We start from the raw sequence: 20,035 nt of genomic DNA on the forward strand, positions 1-20,035 counted from the left end.
GATCTAATACATCAGGAAGAACAGATGGAAAGTATGTGCTGTTAGTAAATGTTCAGAGTACTTAGAATAAAATAGGCTCACACAAGAAAATATCTTGATTGTGATGATATGCCTATTCTTTAACAGATATCCATTTTCAACATCTCAAACATTGCTATTCTCTATTATAGGTGTTATTAGCATAAAGTTAGAATCATGCTCTGTTCTTTCTCTTTACAATAGCTGCAAGCTAAATGTGTTGATCTACAGGCAAAATGTACCGAAGCAAAAAAGGCATTAACTGAGGTAACCATTCTTTTTGTATTTCTGTGCACTTACTGTAGCAGAATTGTTTCTGAGAATTCTTTTAAGAAGTTTTATGTGGAGGACTGTATTAAATGGAGAAGCTGATTCGTAACTCTTACATTAAGAAAGTTTTGGGTTTGTGAATTTCTACTTTTCTGCTCCCAAAGAAACAGATTGATTTTATTTATTTATTGGATTGCCTAGAAATGGAGATCTGTTTGTGATACCATTATAAGGATTGCTATTAATTACATTTTCTAGGTCAAGAGTTGCAGTGAAAAGCTGGATAAAGAATTAGCAGCCTTAGAAACAATAGAATCCCAAGCAGATTCTAGGTAAGTTTGTTCTGCTTTTGAAGTTATAGAAAATGATGGTTTGAAAATAAGTTGTTTGTTCTGTCTTGCTTTTTCAATCTAAGCAAAGAATTATCGTTTAAAAGAATAAATTCTCTAGCTTTCTTCAGGAGGAGATTACTGAATAATTAATTCTGAGTGGGATGTCACTATGTCTGGATTTTTAATTTACAGAGATTTTATTGGAAAGTTGTATAGAACTAAGCTTGTTCCAATGTCTTTTAGTTCTCTGCCTGCTTAGCTTAGAAATGAAAAGACTAATGTGATTTTGCTGGGTCTTCAAATTTAGTGTGTTACAGAATCTGCGAACACTGGTAGCCATGAATGAAAACCTTAAAAGCCAAGAGCAAGAATTCAAAGCACACTGTAGGGTAAGTTATTATTTGTTAGACAACAATTAATTTACAACTTGGTAAACAAGCATTTTACTTTTTCCTGCTTTGTCCTTTCTTGTGGTTTCCCCATGCCATTATCTTAGATGAGCCAGCAATGACATGAGGAGCCCAGTGCCAAAGTGGAAATCTTGCTGAAAGCCCCAGCTTTGGAGCAAAGCGCTAGATTCAAAGACTGAGATGAATCTGTTACAGTTTTCAAAGTAGCGTTTCAGCTTGGCTGTTTAACTGTAGCGTATTACTGCTGTGTTTATGGGCTGCCTAGGAATATGATCAGAGAGATTCACTTTCATTCTCATCTATTTAAACAGTAGGGGATGTAATTTAATGGAATGAAGGAAGTGGACAGGTGTAATGTACTCTGGCAAATACTGAGCACAGAAACCTTGTTTTCCTATACAGATATTATGGAAAACTGTGAAGAATTGTGATGGAAATGACCTTACGGCTAACTTTTGGTTCATTCATTGTTAGGAATTCCATGCATTGCAGTTCTGTGTCATACTGTTGCTGTTGGTAGTATTTAATTGTTTTCTTAGCTTCTTATTTGCTATGTAACTCATCGAATGTTTTACCTAGCAGAGTATATTTGCAAGTATAGTTACAAGTAAGAAATAAATCTGTTCCCATGTTTGATAAATTAGATATTCAGTTTTGTGTAATGAGTTATAAAGCATGCTTAACTTTGGGGTCAGGAATTACTTTTGGGTCTTTACAAGTTTTAAAACAAAGTGTATGGTCAGCACCACAATTCTGTTACACTTGTATGATATCAAACTTACTCCCATCCTCTTTTAAGAGAATAGGTCTCAGTTAAAAGCAATATGAACTCCTTTTTTTAAACAGGAAGAAATGGAGCGCCTTCAACAAGATATTGAGAGTTTGAAAGCTGAGGCAGCAGAAAATGGGGAGGAAGAGGTAAAGAGCAAGTGTGTGAGGAGCGTGTCTTAAACTGCTGGTTGATGTCTTTCTGACTCGGGCACATTCTAGTTAGGATAAAAATACCTGTTGCAATTTCTGAAGAATTCTGTTCTACTCCTCTGGTAAAGCCACAGTTCAGGCTGGTAAACAATGAAGTACTATAGAATAAAAATCACCACGATGTTTTTCATTCTTCTTGCTAGAACACATGGGGCAAACTCACAGATATTTTTGTCCCTTCTGCTTTTTTCTTTGTAATATCAAAGAAGAATCTCTGGATGTTGCATTACTAGAGGTTCATATTTATGGCATACACAGGTCCTCCTCAGGAAATATGTTTGTTCTGGAGGTCTTTTTTTCCCCCTTAAAGTGGATATGTTTGAAGGATGGAAGCGCAACTTTTCAGTGGCTCAGAACACTGCATACAGTTAGCAGCTATCTGAAATTAGGTTTAACACTGGTGTGACCGAACTGTTGGCAATGAATTATGAATGAACAGAAAATGAAACGCTCAACTTCATTGTTTTAATGAGTAAATGTTTGATATACATATGTGCTAGAAATCAGGTAGATTATGGGTTCAGTGATGCTGCTGTCCTTCTGAACACAGCATGAAAAAATGAAAACATAACTTAAATATTTAAAGAAGAAAAAGGCATCCATGCTCATTGCAGGAAGTGTAGAATACATGCCAGAAGGTTTGCGTTCTGTCCTGGACTGTGTTTATCCTTACCCTTCTGGAGGTTGGTGGCCCTGGCTGTGGCTGGTGGAGGGGGGCAGAGAGGTGGGACATGACATGACCCTTCCAACCCAAACCATTCTGTGATTCTCTGAACCCTGCTGATGAATCAAAGTGTATACTAAACATTTGCAGAGTGGTTCCAGAGAATCTTTGGATACATGGCTTCGTTTTGAGTGTCTGTTGTAAGCAGTAGAAAAACAACTGACAAATCTTAAGAACTAAAATGTAAAAGTCTTAGCTTGTTTGCAGTGAAAGATGTAGATTATGGATCATTGTTTAAAAATATAGCAAGCGATGATGGTGTTCCAGTGGGAACCACTGGGTGGAAGACACAAATATAGACAAAAATCAGTCTGCACATTATTGTAATTGCAGCTCTCATTTGTCACTGTAACTCACAATTGTTTTGGCTTCTCAAATTCTAGGAGCCAAATAAGCTCATAGACCAACAGTACAAAGCTGAGAAGGAAAAGCTTCAAAAGATCCGGCTATTGCTGGTAAGTCTATAAACTTACTTGGATAAAACAATTAAAGTTTTTCTTACCCTGTCACTTTCAATAATAATTTCAATTTTTGTTGTAATTGAAAAATATAAATAATAATCACAAATAATTTACAAAATACTATTGTGCCTCAGCCAACGCTTTAAAAAAAAATAAGACAACCACCAAAAAAACAACAAACATTAATTATTTAGTAACAAAGTACTGCTGTGGGGGGCTTCATCCATTTTAAGAAGAGAACAAGAAGAGGCTTTGTTTTCTCCCCTCCTAACTTTCTATTCAGGCACGAAGAAACAGAGAAATAGCGATTTTACAGCGCAAGATTGATGAAGTACCCAGCCGAGCTGAGCTAACACAGTATCAGAAGAGATTTATTGAACTTTACAGTCAGGGTATGTATATCAAGCAGGAACATTCTACTGAAGGCTAAAGCCCCAGAAGGAGGGCAATTGCATTTTAAACTTATGGTGTGTAACAACAGCAATTGCTGATTCTGTGGACTTTAGGAGTCGTTTGATATTCATATTATATACCCTGTTTTCAAGGTTTTATAAGCTGGCTATAAGAATTCTCTTGTGGGCAAAACTTGATGCGCAAGATTTTTGGAGTAAATTCTGGTCGTAATAGGTTCAGTCACGTAGGTCAATAACCAGTGTGTTTAGAATTAATACACCATATACAAATAAGTAGATTTATGTTGCTTTGAAGTTCCTGGAACTTCATTTTCTGTAGCACAAAATAAACACAGTATATAAGAATAATGCTGTGCTCAGTCACCTGGCCAGGAGCTTGCACAATCCAGGCAAACATTTTAGAAAATAGAGCTGAAAACTTGTAGCAAATTTTCCTGTGAATTGTGGGGATTTTTTTTTTTTTTTTTTTTCTTAGGAGGTTTTTCATTTGGCCAGATTCAGGAGATCTTTAGAGTTGCCAAAAACAGGTTTTTGGACTTCTAGGTCCAAGGTATTTTGGACAGGGCAGCTTTCACAGGTGCCTTCCAACCTCAGTGGTTCTGTATTGGAGTGCTTCTAAGTTTCAGCTGCTCCAAGATAAAGGAGAGCTGCAAGAAAGGAGAGGTTTAGGAATCACTTCAATTTGTTAGAAAGTCCAGCAAAAACAGAACTAATCAAGATCTGCTGAAGGTCCTTCTGTTCATACAGTTCTTTAGACAACAGCCTGATTTCAAAGCAGCAGCGGTTGGAAAGTCTCTTCGTGGAGTGTGCTGAACAGCCCTTACTGATAGTCCAGCCTATCCCAGCCTTTCCTGAATTCCTTGATGCTTTCAGGCTGTGAGTGCTCAGTATGCTTTCTAGGATACAGGGTCAGTTGCAGCAGTGGAAAAGCTCTCTGCTCACAGCTCATGCTGCAGAAGTAGTCAGTGCTGGATTTCATTCAACTCGGAGATGTGAACAGCTGCTTGGCTTCAGCTGGAAAACATCAAGCAGCAGGACTTCCTTTAAGAAGCTGGATATTTAGTGGTGTTATGACGTGGTGGGAGAGTTGTGCTGTCTGTTAATGGCTCCATTCAAAACCTTAGTCAAGTATAGTAATTTGAAAAGATCTTGTTTAAAGATAACAACTTGTTAGCTGTTACAGTTTAATGTGAAGATTTCAGTCTAATTTAGTCTTACCTGTGACTTTGGGAATAATTTGCATCATGAAGTCATTTGATCTTTTTAAACCCCTACTTTTTTTCTGGGTTCAGAATTCTGGAGACAGTGTTCGATATGTTAACTGAAATAATTTTTGCCAGTTGTCCTTCTCCGTTGAGCTTTTTCCCACCATCTTTGGTTCCTGTAGTCAGTGGGGAAAAGGTAAACACTTCAGAGACTTAAGTATCAATCTTTATCTTGTAGGCCCAAATGGAAGGTGTGTCTGAGCCTTACTTTCCCCACTGAGCTGTGACCAGCATCTGCTGTGCTCACCTACAACAGATAGGATTTTTTTTTTTGGAAGGAGGATAGTATGTAATGCTGTCAGCTTAAATATCTTGTAAAAAGGGAGATAAAACAGTAGAAGTTCTAAAGCCTTCTTGGGCATCTTGCACATTTGTAGCTTGGAAGATGCAGTTTAATGCACTCTGTTTTTTTGCACACAGTTTTGTCAGAAAATCTGTACCACTGCACTCTGTGACCTACCAGTGCAGAAGTTATCTAGGGTAACTAGATGACTAGTGTTAGCAACACAGCAGCCTGTGTTGTCTAAGGGTAATGCCCATGATGGAAGAATGAACGGAGAGTGGTAAGGGAGCACAGCAGATAGTGCCAGTGTACATCTGCATAAAGGACTGTCGGTAGCTGGGGCTGAACATCAAACTGTGTTGTTTTGGAGTTTAATTCTCATAAAATCTTGTTAGCTCCAAACCCTGCTGGAGATTCAAATGCAGAGGAAATGTTCTTCCAGAATATATAAAAGAGTGCGTTTCATTATTGATTGCAGTGTATTATACAAAGCCTGCAGAGTACTTGTATAGGTTCCATTTCACTCATGCTCTGTTATTGTTCTACCTTTTTCTTTCTTTGCAGTCTCAGCAACTCACAAAGAAACAAAGCAGTTCTTTACGCTTTATAATACACTGGATGATAAAAAAGTATATTTGGAAAAGGAGGTAAGAAAGCGTTACTGCTGTGTTCTGAATATTCCGTCTATGGAGAAGGAGAAAGTGAAAGCTAAGTAAAAGTCTGTTTAGCCATGTCAGAGCTAAGTTATCAGTCTTTGAAAGTGAAATTGAGACACTTGGCTCATACAGGTATTTCTGATGTTGAGCTGGAAATTATCTGTGTTGTAGGAGGTGTGTTTGTTAGTAAAGCATGTTTAAACTGCTCACTGTGAACAAAAGAGAAGTAACATTTGCTGAGCAAATCTCTCTCTGCGAGGCCAAGTGGCTGTCAAACTTAAGACAACAAAAGGATACATGTTTTTGAAGCTACTGAATGACTATTTCCATCCCTTAAGTGGTGGATTCTAATATGTGTGCTAGATGGTTTCCAGTTTAGAAAATCAGTAGTTTGTATGACTTCTTTAGAGGGCACGTGGACAACTGATGGAATAGGTCTGAAAGCAGAAATGTTCTTCAGCAATTAACTTATGCTGCATGTAACTTCCAAGTTCCAAGCTTCACTTGCACGGATATAATTTCAAAAGGCAAATAAACTGTTCAAGCATTTCATTTAGCTTGATGCCAGTCATGAGAGAGATGTTCAAATGGCTTCATGCACAGTCATAGTTTCGTTAAATATGTATTATTGTCTTATGAAGATTTCTTGTTTGGTTTGGTGGTTTTGGTGGCTTTTTTGTTAGTTTGTTTTTATTTTCTATGTTTACAAAACGCCCAACCCTGTTATAACATTTGCTCAACAAATAGAGGGTAATGCAATACAGTGGAATTATGGCTGTGAAGGTTACAGTTCTGATGTGAAAGTCTCTTCTCATGTAGTTGATGGTTTTAATCACACTTTGAAAGTTTAATTATTAAAATGCTTTTAAACTGAGTTTTTCAATATGTCTTTGCTTCACAGGTTTTATAGTCTGGCTTTATTGTTGTGCAGGGTAACTTGTGGGCAAATATCAATGGGTCACGCAGTGATCTCTTTCCTCTGAGTAACAGGAATCTTAAAGCAACATAGCATTGGAATCTGCTCAGAGTTTGTTTAATAGCAAGGTCAGGAACAGCTGCAGGTTCTGCGGTGCATGTGCCTATTGCTGTTGCATTTATATAGAAGACTGTAGATTCGAGGGAGGTCAGTTCAGCTTTCTGTAGCAGTTAAGGAAAATGGTTCTGCTTGCAGTGCTTAGGTTTGTTCAGTACATTTCCAGGTATTCATCATAAGGAGAAACTGCTTGGAAGGTTTAACTGTAGGAGACTTGGAAGAGGTATTGAAAGCCGTGAGGAATCTCATTTGTTGCTAATTAGTGAATTTTAGTGCTCTCAGCAATTTTTAGATAGTAAGAAAAAAATCAGGCAGTTTAATCAGCTGGGTGGGTTATACCAAGAGCAACAAAATAACTTCTGTTAGTGGTGTAACGGGTTTTTCTTTGTTTTATTTAAGTGCAGTGCCAGTATCTCATAGCAGGAGCTACTCATAATGATGTCAGAACATCAAATATTTACTTCCTTTTTTTTTTTTTTCTTCTCTTGATTCACAGGTGAATTTACTGAATTCTATCCATGACAACTTTCATCAGTAAGTAATGGTCATTTTTCTCTTGATAGTTGCAATGGGTAAAGTATCTGGTTGGAAAAATAGGAGGGGGTGTGAGTTATGGACTCTAAAAATTTGTTAGAATATTTTATTAACTTAAACTATTTAATGAAATAGTTTATTAATTCTGCTGAAGCCAATGTTTGGGGTATTTCAGACTTGGTATTGCTTAACTTTTATAGTGAACATATGTTTTTAATATGTGGCTGTTCAGTTGTGGTTATGTAAAGAAATTCAGTCTCAATTTTCCTGGAGTTAATTGAAGTATCTTTCTCCGTTTTGTGAAGCTGTAGTTCTATTAAATACAAAACATTAGATTCAGGCTTATTTCAGATGTTTTTTTTATAAACTAACTCAGTATTTAAAGGTTTTGATGAAGTGTGAAGTCAGATCATAGTTTGTTAGGAGGCTTAAGGTCAAAATTACATCTGCAATGCAGCCAATGTTTATTTCTCTCTGGTGCTTTTTTGACTTAAGGGGGAAAAAAATCCAGTAGGAATTTTGTCTCAGCTGCACAATTCAGTAGTTATAGGAGAGGAGATGATCTCTTAAGTTAATTTTGTATTGTCATATTCACAATTGTAATTACAACAGAAGCAAGCCCAAACAATTGGGTATTTCAAGTGTTTTCCTTTGTAGCAGAAACTGTAGATCGGTTCTGCTCAGTGATGAGATCCTTTTGATTCTGTCCAGTCAGTAGAACCCAATGCTGTAACTGATAGCTGGGATTTGGTTGGCTGCATTAATGGGGGGGGTGGTGGTATTTTCTTTGTTTCCCTTCATCTGTTCAAGGTAAGTTACAAGCCCAAAATTACTTCAGGGCTTTTCCTGTTAGGACACAAAACAATGTTCTAGAATCCTGACTGTTCTCCTAGTCCTCCACTCACCTTTATGTTCGAATCAGCTGCTTTTCTTACCAGTTTGTGCTCTTGATCAGTTAATAGCAATTTGTTTCTTGAAAACATATGAGAGATTTGAACTGTCAGAGAGAACTCTTTGTGATGAACTCTGTATTCTCCGTTCCCATCTCTTTGATAGTTTACATCAGCTGAAGATCTGCACTGTTACTTGAAATCAGAGATTAAAATGGTTACTTAGTATTCTATGTAAAAAAAAATAATGCAGACACTTGGACATGGGTGAATATACAGGATAATTGTAGATGAGATGCACTGTCCCTCATACATATCAGTTTGTTGCTTTTATTTTCCCCCCCAGGGCAATGGCATCTTCTGGTTCTCGTGAGCAGTTCTTACGTCAGATGGAGCAGATCGTAGAAGGCATCAAACAGAATCGAATGAAGGTCTGAGATGCTTCTCACTTGTTCTAATAAAACTTGAAAAATATTTCAGAAAAGCCTTGGATAATAACTATGCATGGCAAAATTCAGTGTGTGAGGTGCAAATTAAGCAAGGAAATAACAGTTATTAATTTTTCCCCATCCATAGGGAACTGCCACTGCTGAAATATAAATGAATAGAAGAGAGGTACTCTTAACTCTTCTCTGCTCGTGGGAATTTTATATTCCTTGTTACTGGCTGTGTAGTGATGTAGATGCTTGAAACAGCTGTATGTACCCAAAGTCTCACTGAAGTCCCTGAGAGGTCAATGGGAATTTTTTCCATTTGGAAAATGCACAAGTACAGCTGTGCCTATGTGAGACTCTCATTCTGGTGTTTAAAGTAGATTTAGAAAAATGTGTTGTGCCCACAGGTCAAGTGGAAGGGCTTTGAGGGCTTTGTGGGTGTGCAGAGCCCAGGAGTTACTGCAGAGAAGACAGAACTGCTTGTGGTTAACACTCAGTGGCTGTTCTGTGAATGTTCATCCTCAGTGAACTTCGTATTACGTGGTCTTGGGCTGGTGTACACACATGAGCCAGCAGTTACTTCAACTAATGGTGTCCATGGATGTGGTGCTTGTCAGTAGCCTCTATTCTTGAGAGGAAGGCAACCTTCTTATAATAAGAGCTGATCTTTCCATTTAGAGTTTGTCACAGCTTTGGCACAAAGACAAAAGAGAATTTTCGTGTATGGGTCTTGAGAAGTTAAAATTACAAAGAAAAGTTAAAGATGTGCCCTGCTCCAATTGGTGCAACTAGCATAAACACTGAGATCAAGACCTTGCTGTTTCATCCAAAGGCTGCAGTTTCCTGTTAATTTCACTATGTCATCATTGATGTAGACCAGTTTGGTGGGCAAAATTCTGGGTTTGCAGAGACAGGAACCTTAACTCAGTTCTGAATGCTTCTTACAGTGCCACTGATTCTGAGATGTCCTAAATGTTTGCTGTGTTTAAAGCACAAGGCAAGGATGTCATTTGTGAAGCATCCGTCTCATTGTTTTAGGAAATTATTTCTTACACTTCATGTGCTTTTGTGGGTGTTTCTTATACAGTAAGTGACCTTTAATCCTTCCTGTGTACCAACAGATGGAAAAGAAGAAGCAAGAAAATAAAATGCGGAGAGATCAGTTGAATGATGAATACTTAGAGCTTCTAGAGAAACAAAGGCTTTACTTTAAAACAGTGAAAGAATTTAAAGAGGTAAGAATGTTTCTTGCTAGTATAAGTTGGCAAGTGCTAGAACTGATCAGGAGTTGTTTAAGTTGTTTGTTAATTTGCTACTGAGCAAGCTGTGTATTTAGGTTTCAAGATGGAATCTCCTGGTGATCAATGAGCAGCAATTAGACGTTGGAGCAAAGAGGGTTGTGGAAATGTATGAGTAAGAGAGGCAGTCTAGTGTCTTTGTAGTCATAAGCACTTTAGTAACCAGCCTTGTATTTCACTTGCTGTGGAAGGACTGCTTAACCCTTCATTCATTTCACCTCTCTTGAGTTTATCATCATAATGTGTGGTTCTGTTAATTATTACCATGCTAATGAAAGTAGTGCTGCCAAGCAAATTTGTCATTTTGGCTTCAGATTATTTGGGAGGAAAAAAGTATATCTTTCTGGTTTATTCTGGGGTAGCCTCTCCTGTGGCTCTCCTGATGATGTGCTCTGGAAGGTGGGCTGTTCTACTTTTCTGACAGTGTTTTACATCCTCTTTGATGAGGTTACATGGTTGTGGGGTTTTTTGTTGAAGCAGTTGTTGGGTTTTTCTTGAAGCAGAAAAAAGCCGTGTGTCTTCCACTGCTCTGCGAGAGAACTTCTATTCAATCTCACTAGTTTTAAAAAGAACGTTATAAAATTGTGGTTGTGCTGCTGAAAACAGATGGTCAGTGCCTGTGTTCACCCATTTCTTGACCAAGAATGGTTTCTTGGACACTGACATTTTGCAGACTGTCTTCTGAATTTTCAGGTGTTCAAAAAGTAATCTTAATTTCAGGCTTTTGTTCAATTTAGAAATAAATAGCTGGATAGACTCAATCTACTTCTAGCAGTTTTAGGCTGGTGGTCAAGCAGCATTCCTTTTGGTGTGTGTATCATGAAATTTAATGAATTTTCCATTGGAATAACATTGCAGATGAATAAAAAGTTAATTCATCATTCATTCCAGGCTACTTTGTATTTTGGAGGTCTTTTGAAGATGAGACTTTGGTTTGCTGATGTGCAGATACATACAATAGGGTTAATAACTACCTTATCTGTTTGCTTTCTGTTAACAGGAATGTCGTAAGAATGAAATGCTGCTGTCCAAGCTGAAAGCTACTTCTTCCTGAAGATCTCCAGCTGGTGAAGTTGATCTATATGATTGTTCAGTCTATACATTAAATCTCTTTTGTGAAGTGACAATTACAGCTGCAATTGTACACATACGTGTGTATATATATATACACACATACACACACAGCTGTAAAGTCTGGAATTTTTTCCAGTATGTACTCTTTTACATTCCTTCATCAAATGGCTGTATTATTCATTATTGCCTCCACTACACAGTAAAGAGTTAATGCAGTACAGCAAAACAGAAATACTGTCTAATTTTATTTATTTTTGTTGTTTTGCTTTTTTTTCTTCACAGTAAGGACAATGAAGATGGTTTTTATTTGGGGTTTAACACTGAAGAACTACAAAGTTCTGCAATAAGTAGATACAGTCTGTGTCGTTTGTCCAGTACCATAAGATGAGCACTGCAAGGTGCAGTGGCTTGTTAATTTTGGCCAAACATAAACACAAGAAATGGTTCCCAAAACTTTCCAGCAGCTAATAACTTCACATCATTTTAATTTAAACTCTAGGTAAGATTCCAGAGGAATACAAATTAATTTCTAATGGTTAAGACAAAAGAAAATGGAAACTTATCTTGGATAATGCTCATGTAAAAATATAGATCTATATTTTTATAAAGTCTAGCAGTTGTATAATTTTGTTTGAAATTTCCTTTTTATATATAGAGTATGCACTTGTTAAATTAATAACTCCAGGACATACACCTTAATCAGTAGAGCCATCGTGTTATCCCTGGCTGGGATGAAAATCTAAGTCTGTGTCAGCTGTAACATAGGAAGGTAAATATTCAGACTTTCTGCTCAAATGACCTGACGCTCACCTTTGAAGACAACAGCCTATCTACCCTACTGAAGATTTAGAAACTTTGTGGAACACTTTCTGAAACATTTTTATCTCTGTATGTATGGTATTTTATAATTCAAACAGTTGCTTTTTGTACTTAACATCAGGATTTTGGACTGACTTACTGTACATCACATCTTTTATTCAGTAAAATGAAAACCACATTATTTTGCCCCAGTAACATTGATGACTGCTGATAGATTACTTTCTATGGCAGCAAATACAAAATAAAAAGATGTTTAGAATTCAGTGAACTTTTGCTATTGTGTTTTAAGGATGGCACTTCAAGGTTCCACACTTAAGGTTGATATAGAAGCCTTAATACGATTTTGAATTACAAGTGCATTAAAAGATGAGTTCTGTAAATGTAGTGTCTTGATATTCACTAGTAGAAATGCTTTTGTGTGTCACATAGCAATTGGTAATGTGTTATCTCTTGCCGCTTTTGTTAAGCTTGATGTTTAGGTATCTGGAACAAACTATCAAACATGCTATATGCAGAGCCCATCCACAGAAGGGTAAGATTTGTTTTGCATAGACATTGGTTCATGGTATGGAATTGTCAGCGGAGATGGTACAAGTTTATCACACTGCACCACCTCGTTCCACTCCTTTTGAGAACAGTGGAAGGTTGTATGTGACCTTACACAGACTCTGTAGCATTAAACGGAAAAGTGCATGCATTACATGCACTGTACAGTTGGTTAATTAAATTAAACAGTTGATGTACAGTTTAGTGACTCCTTAGAACCAGCTTTGCCTAAATTAGGCATGCAAGTAGGACTCTCATATAAAGCAATACACAAATCTTGTTTGGGTGGTGGATGACATATGCATAACATAGTCTTTTATCTGAAGTTTCTGAACATTGTCCTGTTTATTTGTACAGTGCGTGTACTGACAGGGTTGCAGTGTAGGCAGTCTCTGCCAGCAGCCACCAGATCTGGGTGGTGGGCTGATCTCCCTGATTTTCCAGGCAGGAACTGCATCCTATCCAACTCTTTGGGCAGGTTTGGTGCCCCCGGGTGTTCAGCGTGTTGCCATAGGCTGCTCATACCTGGTTTCTTGATGTCTGGTGTGCCAACTAGCTTAGAAGTTACTGGGGCCGGGGAAATCTATCATCCTGTATTTTCAGAGTAAAGTCCTTAATTTCTGCCTGCATCACTCTTCAAGCAGAAAGGGCTTGGGAATTCTCAGGTAAAACAGACCTTTAGAAAGAGACTGAGGCTTCTATTGTAGGAGCTGGAGCATAGAAAGCTATTAACATTGTATGTTTGTGTCTCTTATTTCAAAGTCTTTGGATTTCTACACAATCCATGGATTCCAAGAGCACAAAGCTCCCTAGGCCTTAATTCATAGAGCACTGCAGGGCTCTTGGAACCTTGCTCCAAGAGGGAGCAGTGCCTTTCTGCTGAGCCATCTCCACCAAGTCCTATGTGGAATAGAGTCAGCATCAAGAAATAAAACGAGGCCACTGTGTTTAGGCAGAAATAACTGGTTTATTCCAAACTGGCAACTTGTAGTTGGGGAAATAAATGACCATACATCTAAGCACTACTAAATGATTCTTCTTTAGAATACCTTCTCAAAAACTCATTTGTTATTATTTCTTATTCAGGACACTTTACTGTTCATCTTAATAGACACAGGGTTTCTATATTCTGTATGCTCTTCATTCTGTCTTGAAGCCAAGGATAGCAGCACAGAACTAATGTAAGATTTGAACTTTAATGCTTGAACTGCCAGAAGGAGGAATGCCTGCATGCTTCATTTTACTCTTTTCTTTCAGTTAAAATCAAGTTGCAGGTTTTGATAATGAGAGTAACCGATCATGGAAATAAAGGACAAAGGAAGGTAGAAAATTATCCACTGTTGCAACCTTTTAAATCAAGACTGAGGACTTTCTAGAGATACGCTCCCATTATGCCAAACGTTGGGCTTGGTACATAAATATAAACAAGATAAGTATATATATTTTTGGACTTACTTAGATCAGATGGAAGCAATACTTAACTCAAAGGAAGAAGTCAACTTCAAATGACATGTAATGGAATTTACGCAGTTTAGATGATGAGTATATTCATGATGTTAGGACCCCACATAGGGCAATGCAGTCTTTCACCTGCAGCTGATGAAGCAGCCATGTGTTGCTGATAGTACAGAAATGCACATTTTGTGCTTGTAACCACAGATACGTGCTTAGTTTTAGGGCAGTGTGAAATAATAATGTGTACAGTCCCTACTGGAGCCATCAGTTGTCTGTCTTGAACTTACCTGGAGTTCTGGAAAATAGGGAGACCTGCAGGGTGAGAAAGCACAACACAGGTGAAAAACTCCTGGCTCAGTTCTCCGCTTTTGCAAGCAGGTGCATATGTAACCTTTGTAGCTCAGAACAGCTTTTACACTTGGCTTTAAAATCTCACTTAACCCCAGGGACATAACTGACTTTTACTGCACTAACCCTTCTCCCTGAGCTGCTGCTTGCAGGAGGACACAGCCCCTCAGCCAAACTGGGGTGTGTTTTGGGGCTGCTTAATCACCCCTCTTTATTTCAGAGAAAATCAGCAGTGAACTGAATGCAGAATGTTTATTCTCTCTGTTCTCTCCTTTCCAAAAAAGTCCCCACAATAAAGCCAACATCCTTTGCACATCACAAATGTTTCACTGTTGCTCAATCCACAGTTCCCCTTGGTGCCCTTGCTGATGATGAGCAAGCTGCAGGATGGCACCTCTACTTGACTTGATGACTCAATGGTAGACTTGATATTCATGCTATTATATGGCTACAGTGCTTTGCTTGCAGACTTTAACCCACAACAGTTTTATGAAGGGAGATATTCACTGCTTCTTTCTTTGTCAATCTCTGGAGTAATATACATGTATTTCCAAGGGGGAAATGTAAACTGACCGTAGGTTTATATGCAGACTTCTTCAGTCTTTGTTGCTAAATCCCCTCAACAAGACCTTGTGATTGAAGTCTGCATGTATCACTGCACATTTCCCTCCAGAAGTCTCTGTAACGTGCAATAAAGGAATCATTTCCTTCTCTGTCCCCTTTTATCTCTACTTCAGGAAAGGGTTCTTGAAAGCATGGTTGTAATATTTCTTAAATGCTATATAAATGAAAGGATTAAAGGAAGAGTTGGAGTAGCCAAGCCAAATAAAGATGCTTTTCCAGATGTGTGGGATGCTGCAGGAACAGAGGGAGCTTATTAATTCTGTGATGAAGGAGATCCAGCACAGTACAAGAACTCCGACTGAGATGCCAACCATCAAAACAGCTTTTTCCTCTTCCTGTTCCTTCTATGTTTTTCCATCTGTCTGGAAAGTTATAGCTGCATGATGAGCTGTAAACACTATATGTAGTTCCTTCACCTCAGAACAAAAGAAAACATGGATTCTTAGCAAGACAACTTGTTTGAAGGAAGTATTTCTAAATGACAACATGATATCCGTGTACCTACCACAAAAGGCCCCGACTCCATTCATTACACATTAAAAGAAAGTGCCAGGCTGCCAGATTTACCAGACTTCTCGTTGTTGTGGAAAAGCTTCTGAGCGTCACTGTAGCAAGGAAAGCATTGGCAAGGGCTTGACCACATCACTCTTCAAGACAGATAGCCCTGTATTCACACTCAGACACAAGACACGGCTGCAGAATGCACAAGGAGCAGATTATGATGGAGGAAGACAAAAATCACATCTGTCCTGACAATTAAAATGGGACACCCCTCATGTGGCAACCTTTGTCTTTGGTAGGACTAGCTCTGCACATCTTTCATCACTCTGCAAAAAGGGATGAGTGTATGTTACGAGGACAACTTTGTGACAAGCAACCATTAAAGATTATATGTTAGCCCTGAGGAAGAGCTTCATCAGTGTGCTCTTGGGAAGAGCCATGCAATGGACTTCTTTGTCACTAGCACAAGGTAGTTTGGTACTACATTTAACCTTCAACCCTTGTTTAACTCCCTCAGAGAAGAAGAGTCATATCTTGCTCCCATACTGTCCTAACAAATTCCGTGGGCTGGAGAGGCTGCACAGGGCAAGGTGCAGGACAACACTTTCCTAATTGCCATCAAAGGAGTAGGAAGGACTCACACAAAACTGATAGCCTAATTACACACCTAGACTATAAACTACTTTGAAAGAGGAAAATCAACAACAACACATCAACAATACTGCTAATTCTGGACACCAAAATGTAATACTGACCCTGTAATTGCTACATTTAAGCAATCCTGACATTTACACTCTGCCAAGCCTTGTATTTGTGACTTGATTGATCAAAAGGGCATTATCCAGCAGCGCAGTGTCCTTCAAGCACTCTCATTTATTTCAATTGAGCTTCATACAGAGGGAATTGTTACCTACTGCCAACTAAGTATGACAGAGTGCAGATGTCGGTAACAGCTTTTTTTTTCCACGAGGTTCATTTATGTCAGTATAATTCACTTCTTAAGGAGTTTCATAACAAGTAAACAAATAATTACAAGGCATCAGACTGATTTAGGCTCCCAACGCTGCAATTTTTTGTTGTTGCTTGTTTCAAGGGAAAGTAAAATAATAAAAAAAAACCCTCTCATTTTCAAAGAGGAAAGAGGACTGCATTATACCATATCAGTATAGATATGCTATATTTAAACTAAGAGCTATTGCATGTCCATCTCCCTTTGGTTTTGGTTTTTTTTGTTTGTTTGTTTGTTTTTTAAGAAGACTGTCATAATTGTTTTTCTTTAAGCAAAAGCATAACCAAGAAAAAACTCAAAATAGTTGGTTGGTGTGAGTATAGAAAGGCATTCTGTATATGCCAGCTCTCAGACAGCCTAATTCCTCCCAGAGGAGGAGAGGCAAAGCCCAGCACCTCATTAGGTTTACACTTACCTGGCAATGTTATCTTTCTGTATGTGTTTTGCCAAAGGAACAGCGATGTTGCACCTGAAGATTCTTCTCCAGCATTCCTTGGGGAGCTGCTACTGTTCTGGCTGGCAATGTATCCTGCTCCTATAGGGGATAAAGTCAGTGAGTCTCAGTCTCTTAGCAATGAAACTGAGAAGTGCAACCTTTACATCAGCTTCCTTTATCCACAGGGTTCATATATGAATGTGTGTGCAGGCCAGTAGCAGTATATACCAACTGCAGGTTCAATAAGCGCTGCTATAGAAGAACTAGCTGTCAGTGGCTCCTCCCCTCAGCCGTACCGGGGCTGCAGGCACGAGGAGGCGGCGCCGCCATTCCCGCCCCGCCCCAGGGCTGCCCTGCAACATGGCGGCTTGTGGGGAGGCGGTTCGTCCTCGCCTCACGGCTCTGAGGGACGCCTCTCTCCTGAAGTCCTTTATAACCCCGAACGTGCGCTTCTGTCCTGTTTCCCCACAGTTTCAATGCTAATTTCAGTGGAAGTTACTCACAAAACAGGCTCCTTTCCCTGCATTTCCTGGCAAATACGAGGCTCTCATACTTGCATCATCCCTCTGCTCCCCAGGTGAGCAAGAAACGAGCAGCCCCTCAAACAGGCTTATTGCTCCTCTAAGACCGTGCTCTGGCAACGCACTGCGGTATCTCAGGAGCAGGGTATGCTATGAGAAAGTAAAGAGGGGATTCTTTTTTAAATGCATAGACTGACAGGTCAGAGTTGCACCATGGTTTTTTTACCCCATTACTCTGAAGTTTTAAATTGTGCCTTGTAACAAAGTAAAATAGCCTCCAAATTGGCACTGCGAGGAACCCTGGGCTCTGTCCTTATTGAATTGAAAGCAGAAAGGGCAGCTGCCTCTGCACAGCAGGTATTTGCCAATGGGACCAGCTAAGATAGTCTGTTTGCTCTTTCCTCGCAGAAAGGCTTTACTTAATTAGGAGTGAATTTGTATCATGAACACTCATTGGGTGTTAAAAGGAAGATTCAATAACTCATACAAATTCATATGGTCCATTAATCCCTATGAGTGACTTACAGTTTCAGTTATGCATAGTAACATTAAACAGTATTCCTGCGACTCCGTGCTCATAGCTGATTGCAGCCATCCACAGAGGAGCTCAGAAAACCACACAGTTAAGTATCTTCAGAAGACAATCAAAATAAAGGTGAGCACTTGGAAAAAATTTTGCAAGATTTTTTTAGGGTCTGTTTTTCTTCTTTTTTTATTATTCAGTTATTCAGTTTGAGAAAACACCACCTAACAACAAATAACAGACTCTTCTTGTTACTAGGATTTTGAGTTCTTTAAGATCCACAAGTTGAATTAAGTAAATAATTATCTCATAAACATGGCAACAGTGGAACTAAAACCCAAATACAAGCTTTTCAGTACCCTGCCTTCTTTCACTGTGCCCAGAAGTTGGAGGCCTCTACTCAACTCAGATATTATTGTATAATTACATGTTTTCCTTTTTACCTATCCTGTGAGAGCTTCCTTCCATTACTAGCTGGAAAACAAATGATGAGGGTATCTGCAGCATTGGTTGCTCTGATACATGAAACAAAGTTAATTATTGCCAACACGTGAATGTATTAACAGCAGTTGTAAGTAGATAATAACCAGTTCTCAAATGTTTATTGATAGTGAAGAACATGTCCTCCATGTGTGATATTCACCCCAAAACATCTGGTTGGCAACACTTTCTAACTGGTCTTGTGCCTGTCTATAACTCAGCAGCATTATGGAATAAAAAACCTGTAACATGACAAGATTCTTCATGATTATGAGCAGTAGCTTAGCAATGGAATTCTACTTTTATTGGCTGCTTTTGAGAAGTATCAAAAAGATCTCACGGTTCAAGCAGGACAGTTTTGATCACCCTTTTAAAGTGGTTTAAAGAGTCCAATTTCTTTGTCAAGGTTCTCAGAGAAAGAAGGTAATTTCTCAAGGCATGCAATATTAGTCCCCAGCCTATCAGTCACTGTTATGAGCCAAGCCTTGAGAGTCTGATGGCCGAGGTCTATTAACTGCTCACAAGATTGATAACCAGCTAAGTTGCAAAGGAAACGTTAGATTTCCAATCAGTTTGACAATCTCTTAAACTCACAGCAATACTGCAGCAGAACAGATGCTGCTTAATGCACACAGACATTTAGTCAGAAACTATTTTTCATTTGTAACTCCATAAACAAAGAGAAAGGTTACTGCATCCGCACAAGCCAGGAAGCTGAAGCCCATCCCTTTCATTACTTAGTGCAGGATGTTTGCTTTGGCTTAATTGGGAAATTACAGTGAGAAATAACAGGCTGTGTAGTTGTTTCAGTCTGTGCAGTCATCAAACATCCAGAATGCAGTAATTAAAAAACCTTAATTATTGTAAGCTGGAGCAATACCACCCAGTATTTGAATCTCTCCATGGAAATAATTTGAGAAATTCTTTGTATTAAAACATATAAGAAAATACACAGGAAAAATACCTGGAGAAGTTGGGAAATCTCACGCCAAACCCATTCTTTCTGTTCTGATGTCAGACTTAAGACAGTGACAGTACCTCAATGCATTCAGATAAAAAGGTATGTGGGGCAATAGGTTGTCTACAAAGCAATCTTCTGCTCCCATAATGGTTAGGAACAACAGAAAGAGGCACATCTCTGCAAAGTAGTTCTTTGCCTACTTCAAGAGTGGTAGGAGTTCTGACTCTGCCCATCATCTCAGCTTTTTTTCTCCTGCTAAGTAATACTCCACACTTCTTTCACACCACTTGTGTGAGCCACAAGCACTTCACTCTTTACAATGGTTTTCTGCAACTTGGCTTAGATCTCTTCCCAAAGTAATTAATGTTGCTGTTCGTCTAATGAGTCCCTCAGTGTTAATGTCATTGTATGTTAATTCCCATCCTGTAACTGCAAAGAGTGCAGGCGTAGACAGAGCTCTTGTACTATACGATGCTGTACATCTCACATGCAAAAAATGTGGTATTTCTCTGATAAAGTGTACTATCTCTCTTAAAATGTGGTATTAAGAAATAGACATGGAGAACTTTCTTGACGTCTATTGGTTATAAATGTTGTTAGCAAAACAGGAATCAAGGATTAGATCTCAATGAGCCAGGCATCATACGTGCAACTATAATTGCTTACCCTACAGTAGAGATTGTTTTGTATTCATTACAATTCTGGAAGCATAAGACATGCAAATTGCAGTTACAAA

At 38.6% G+C, this 20,035-nt stretch overlaps 1 protein-coding gene and 1 long non-coding RNA gene across 8 annotated transcripts in view; one reads left to right on the plus strand and one right to left on the minus strand.

Moving 5' to 3' along the window:
• CCDC93 (CCC complex scaffolding subunit CCDC93) overlaps positions 1-12,158 on the plus strand; it is a 32,373-nt gene extending 20,215 nt beyond the window's left edge. For 3 of the 6 annotated variants that reach the window (XM_015868737.3, XM_015868731.3, XM_085552383.1), the window contains 11 exons: positions 223-285; positions 547-620; positions 928-1,009; positions 1,877-1,948; positions 3,119-3,190; positions 3,480-3,588; positions 5,722-5,804; positions 7,343-7,380; positions 8,617-8,701; positions 9,826-9,939; positions 11,003-12,158. In XM_015868737.3, the coding sequence (XP_015724223.1) occupies positions 223-285; positions 547-620; positions 928-1,009; positions 1,877-1,948; positions 3,119-3,190; positions 3,480-3,588; positions 5,722-5,804; positions 7,343-7,380; positions 8,617-8,701; positions 9,826-9,939; positions 11,003-11,056 (846 nt within the window). In that variant the 3' untranslated portion in view covers positions 11,057-12,158. The remainder of the gene's footprint in view (positions 1-222; positions 286-546; positions 621-927; positions 1,010-1,876; positions 1,949-3,118; positions 3,191-3,479; positions 3,589-5,721; positions 5,805-7,342; positions 7,381-8,616; positions 8,702-9,825; positions 9,940-11,002) is intronic. The other 3 variants (XM_015868732.3, XR_014947920.1, XR_014947919.1) reach the window with 3 other exon arrangements.
• A 1,230-nt stretch (positions 12,159-13,388) lies between these two features.
• LOC116653698 (uncharacterized) lies at positions 13,389-17,070 on the minus strand. Of its 2 annotated transcripts, XR_014947922.1 has the most exons (3): positions 16,794-17,070; positions 15,374-15,532; positions 13,389-15,284 (listed from the first exon to the last, which is right to left on the minus strand). It is a non-coding gene; the product is annotated as an uncharacterized LOC116653698 (long non-coding RNA). The 2 variants fall into 2 exon arrangements; XR_004308069.2 differs by lacking the exon at positions 16,794-17,070 and having other exon boundaries at positions 15,374-15,695.
• Positions 17,071-20,035: the final 2,965 nt, after the last annotated feature.

The sequence above is a fragment of the Coturnix japonica genome, chromosome 7 (assembly GCF_054131305.1).
Source record: "Coturnix japonica strain WE chromosome 7, WE-NBRP24, whole genome shotgun sequence".
NCBI classification, from domain to species: Eukaryota; Metazoa; Chordata; class Aves; order Galliformes; family Phasianidae; genus Coturnix; species Coturnix japonica.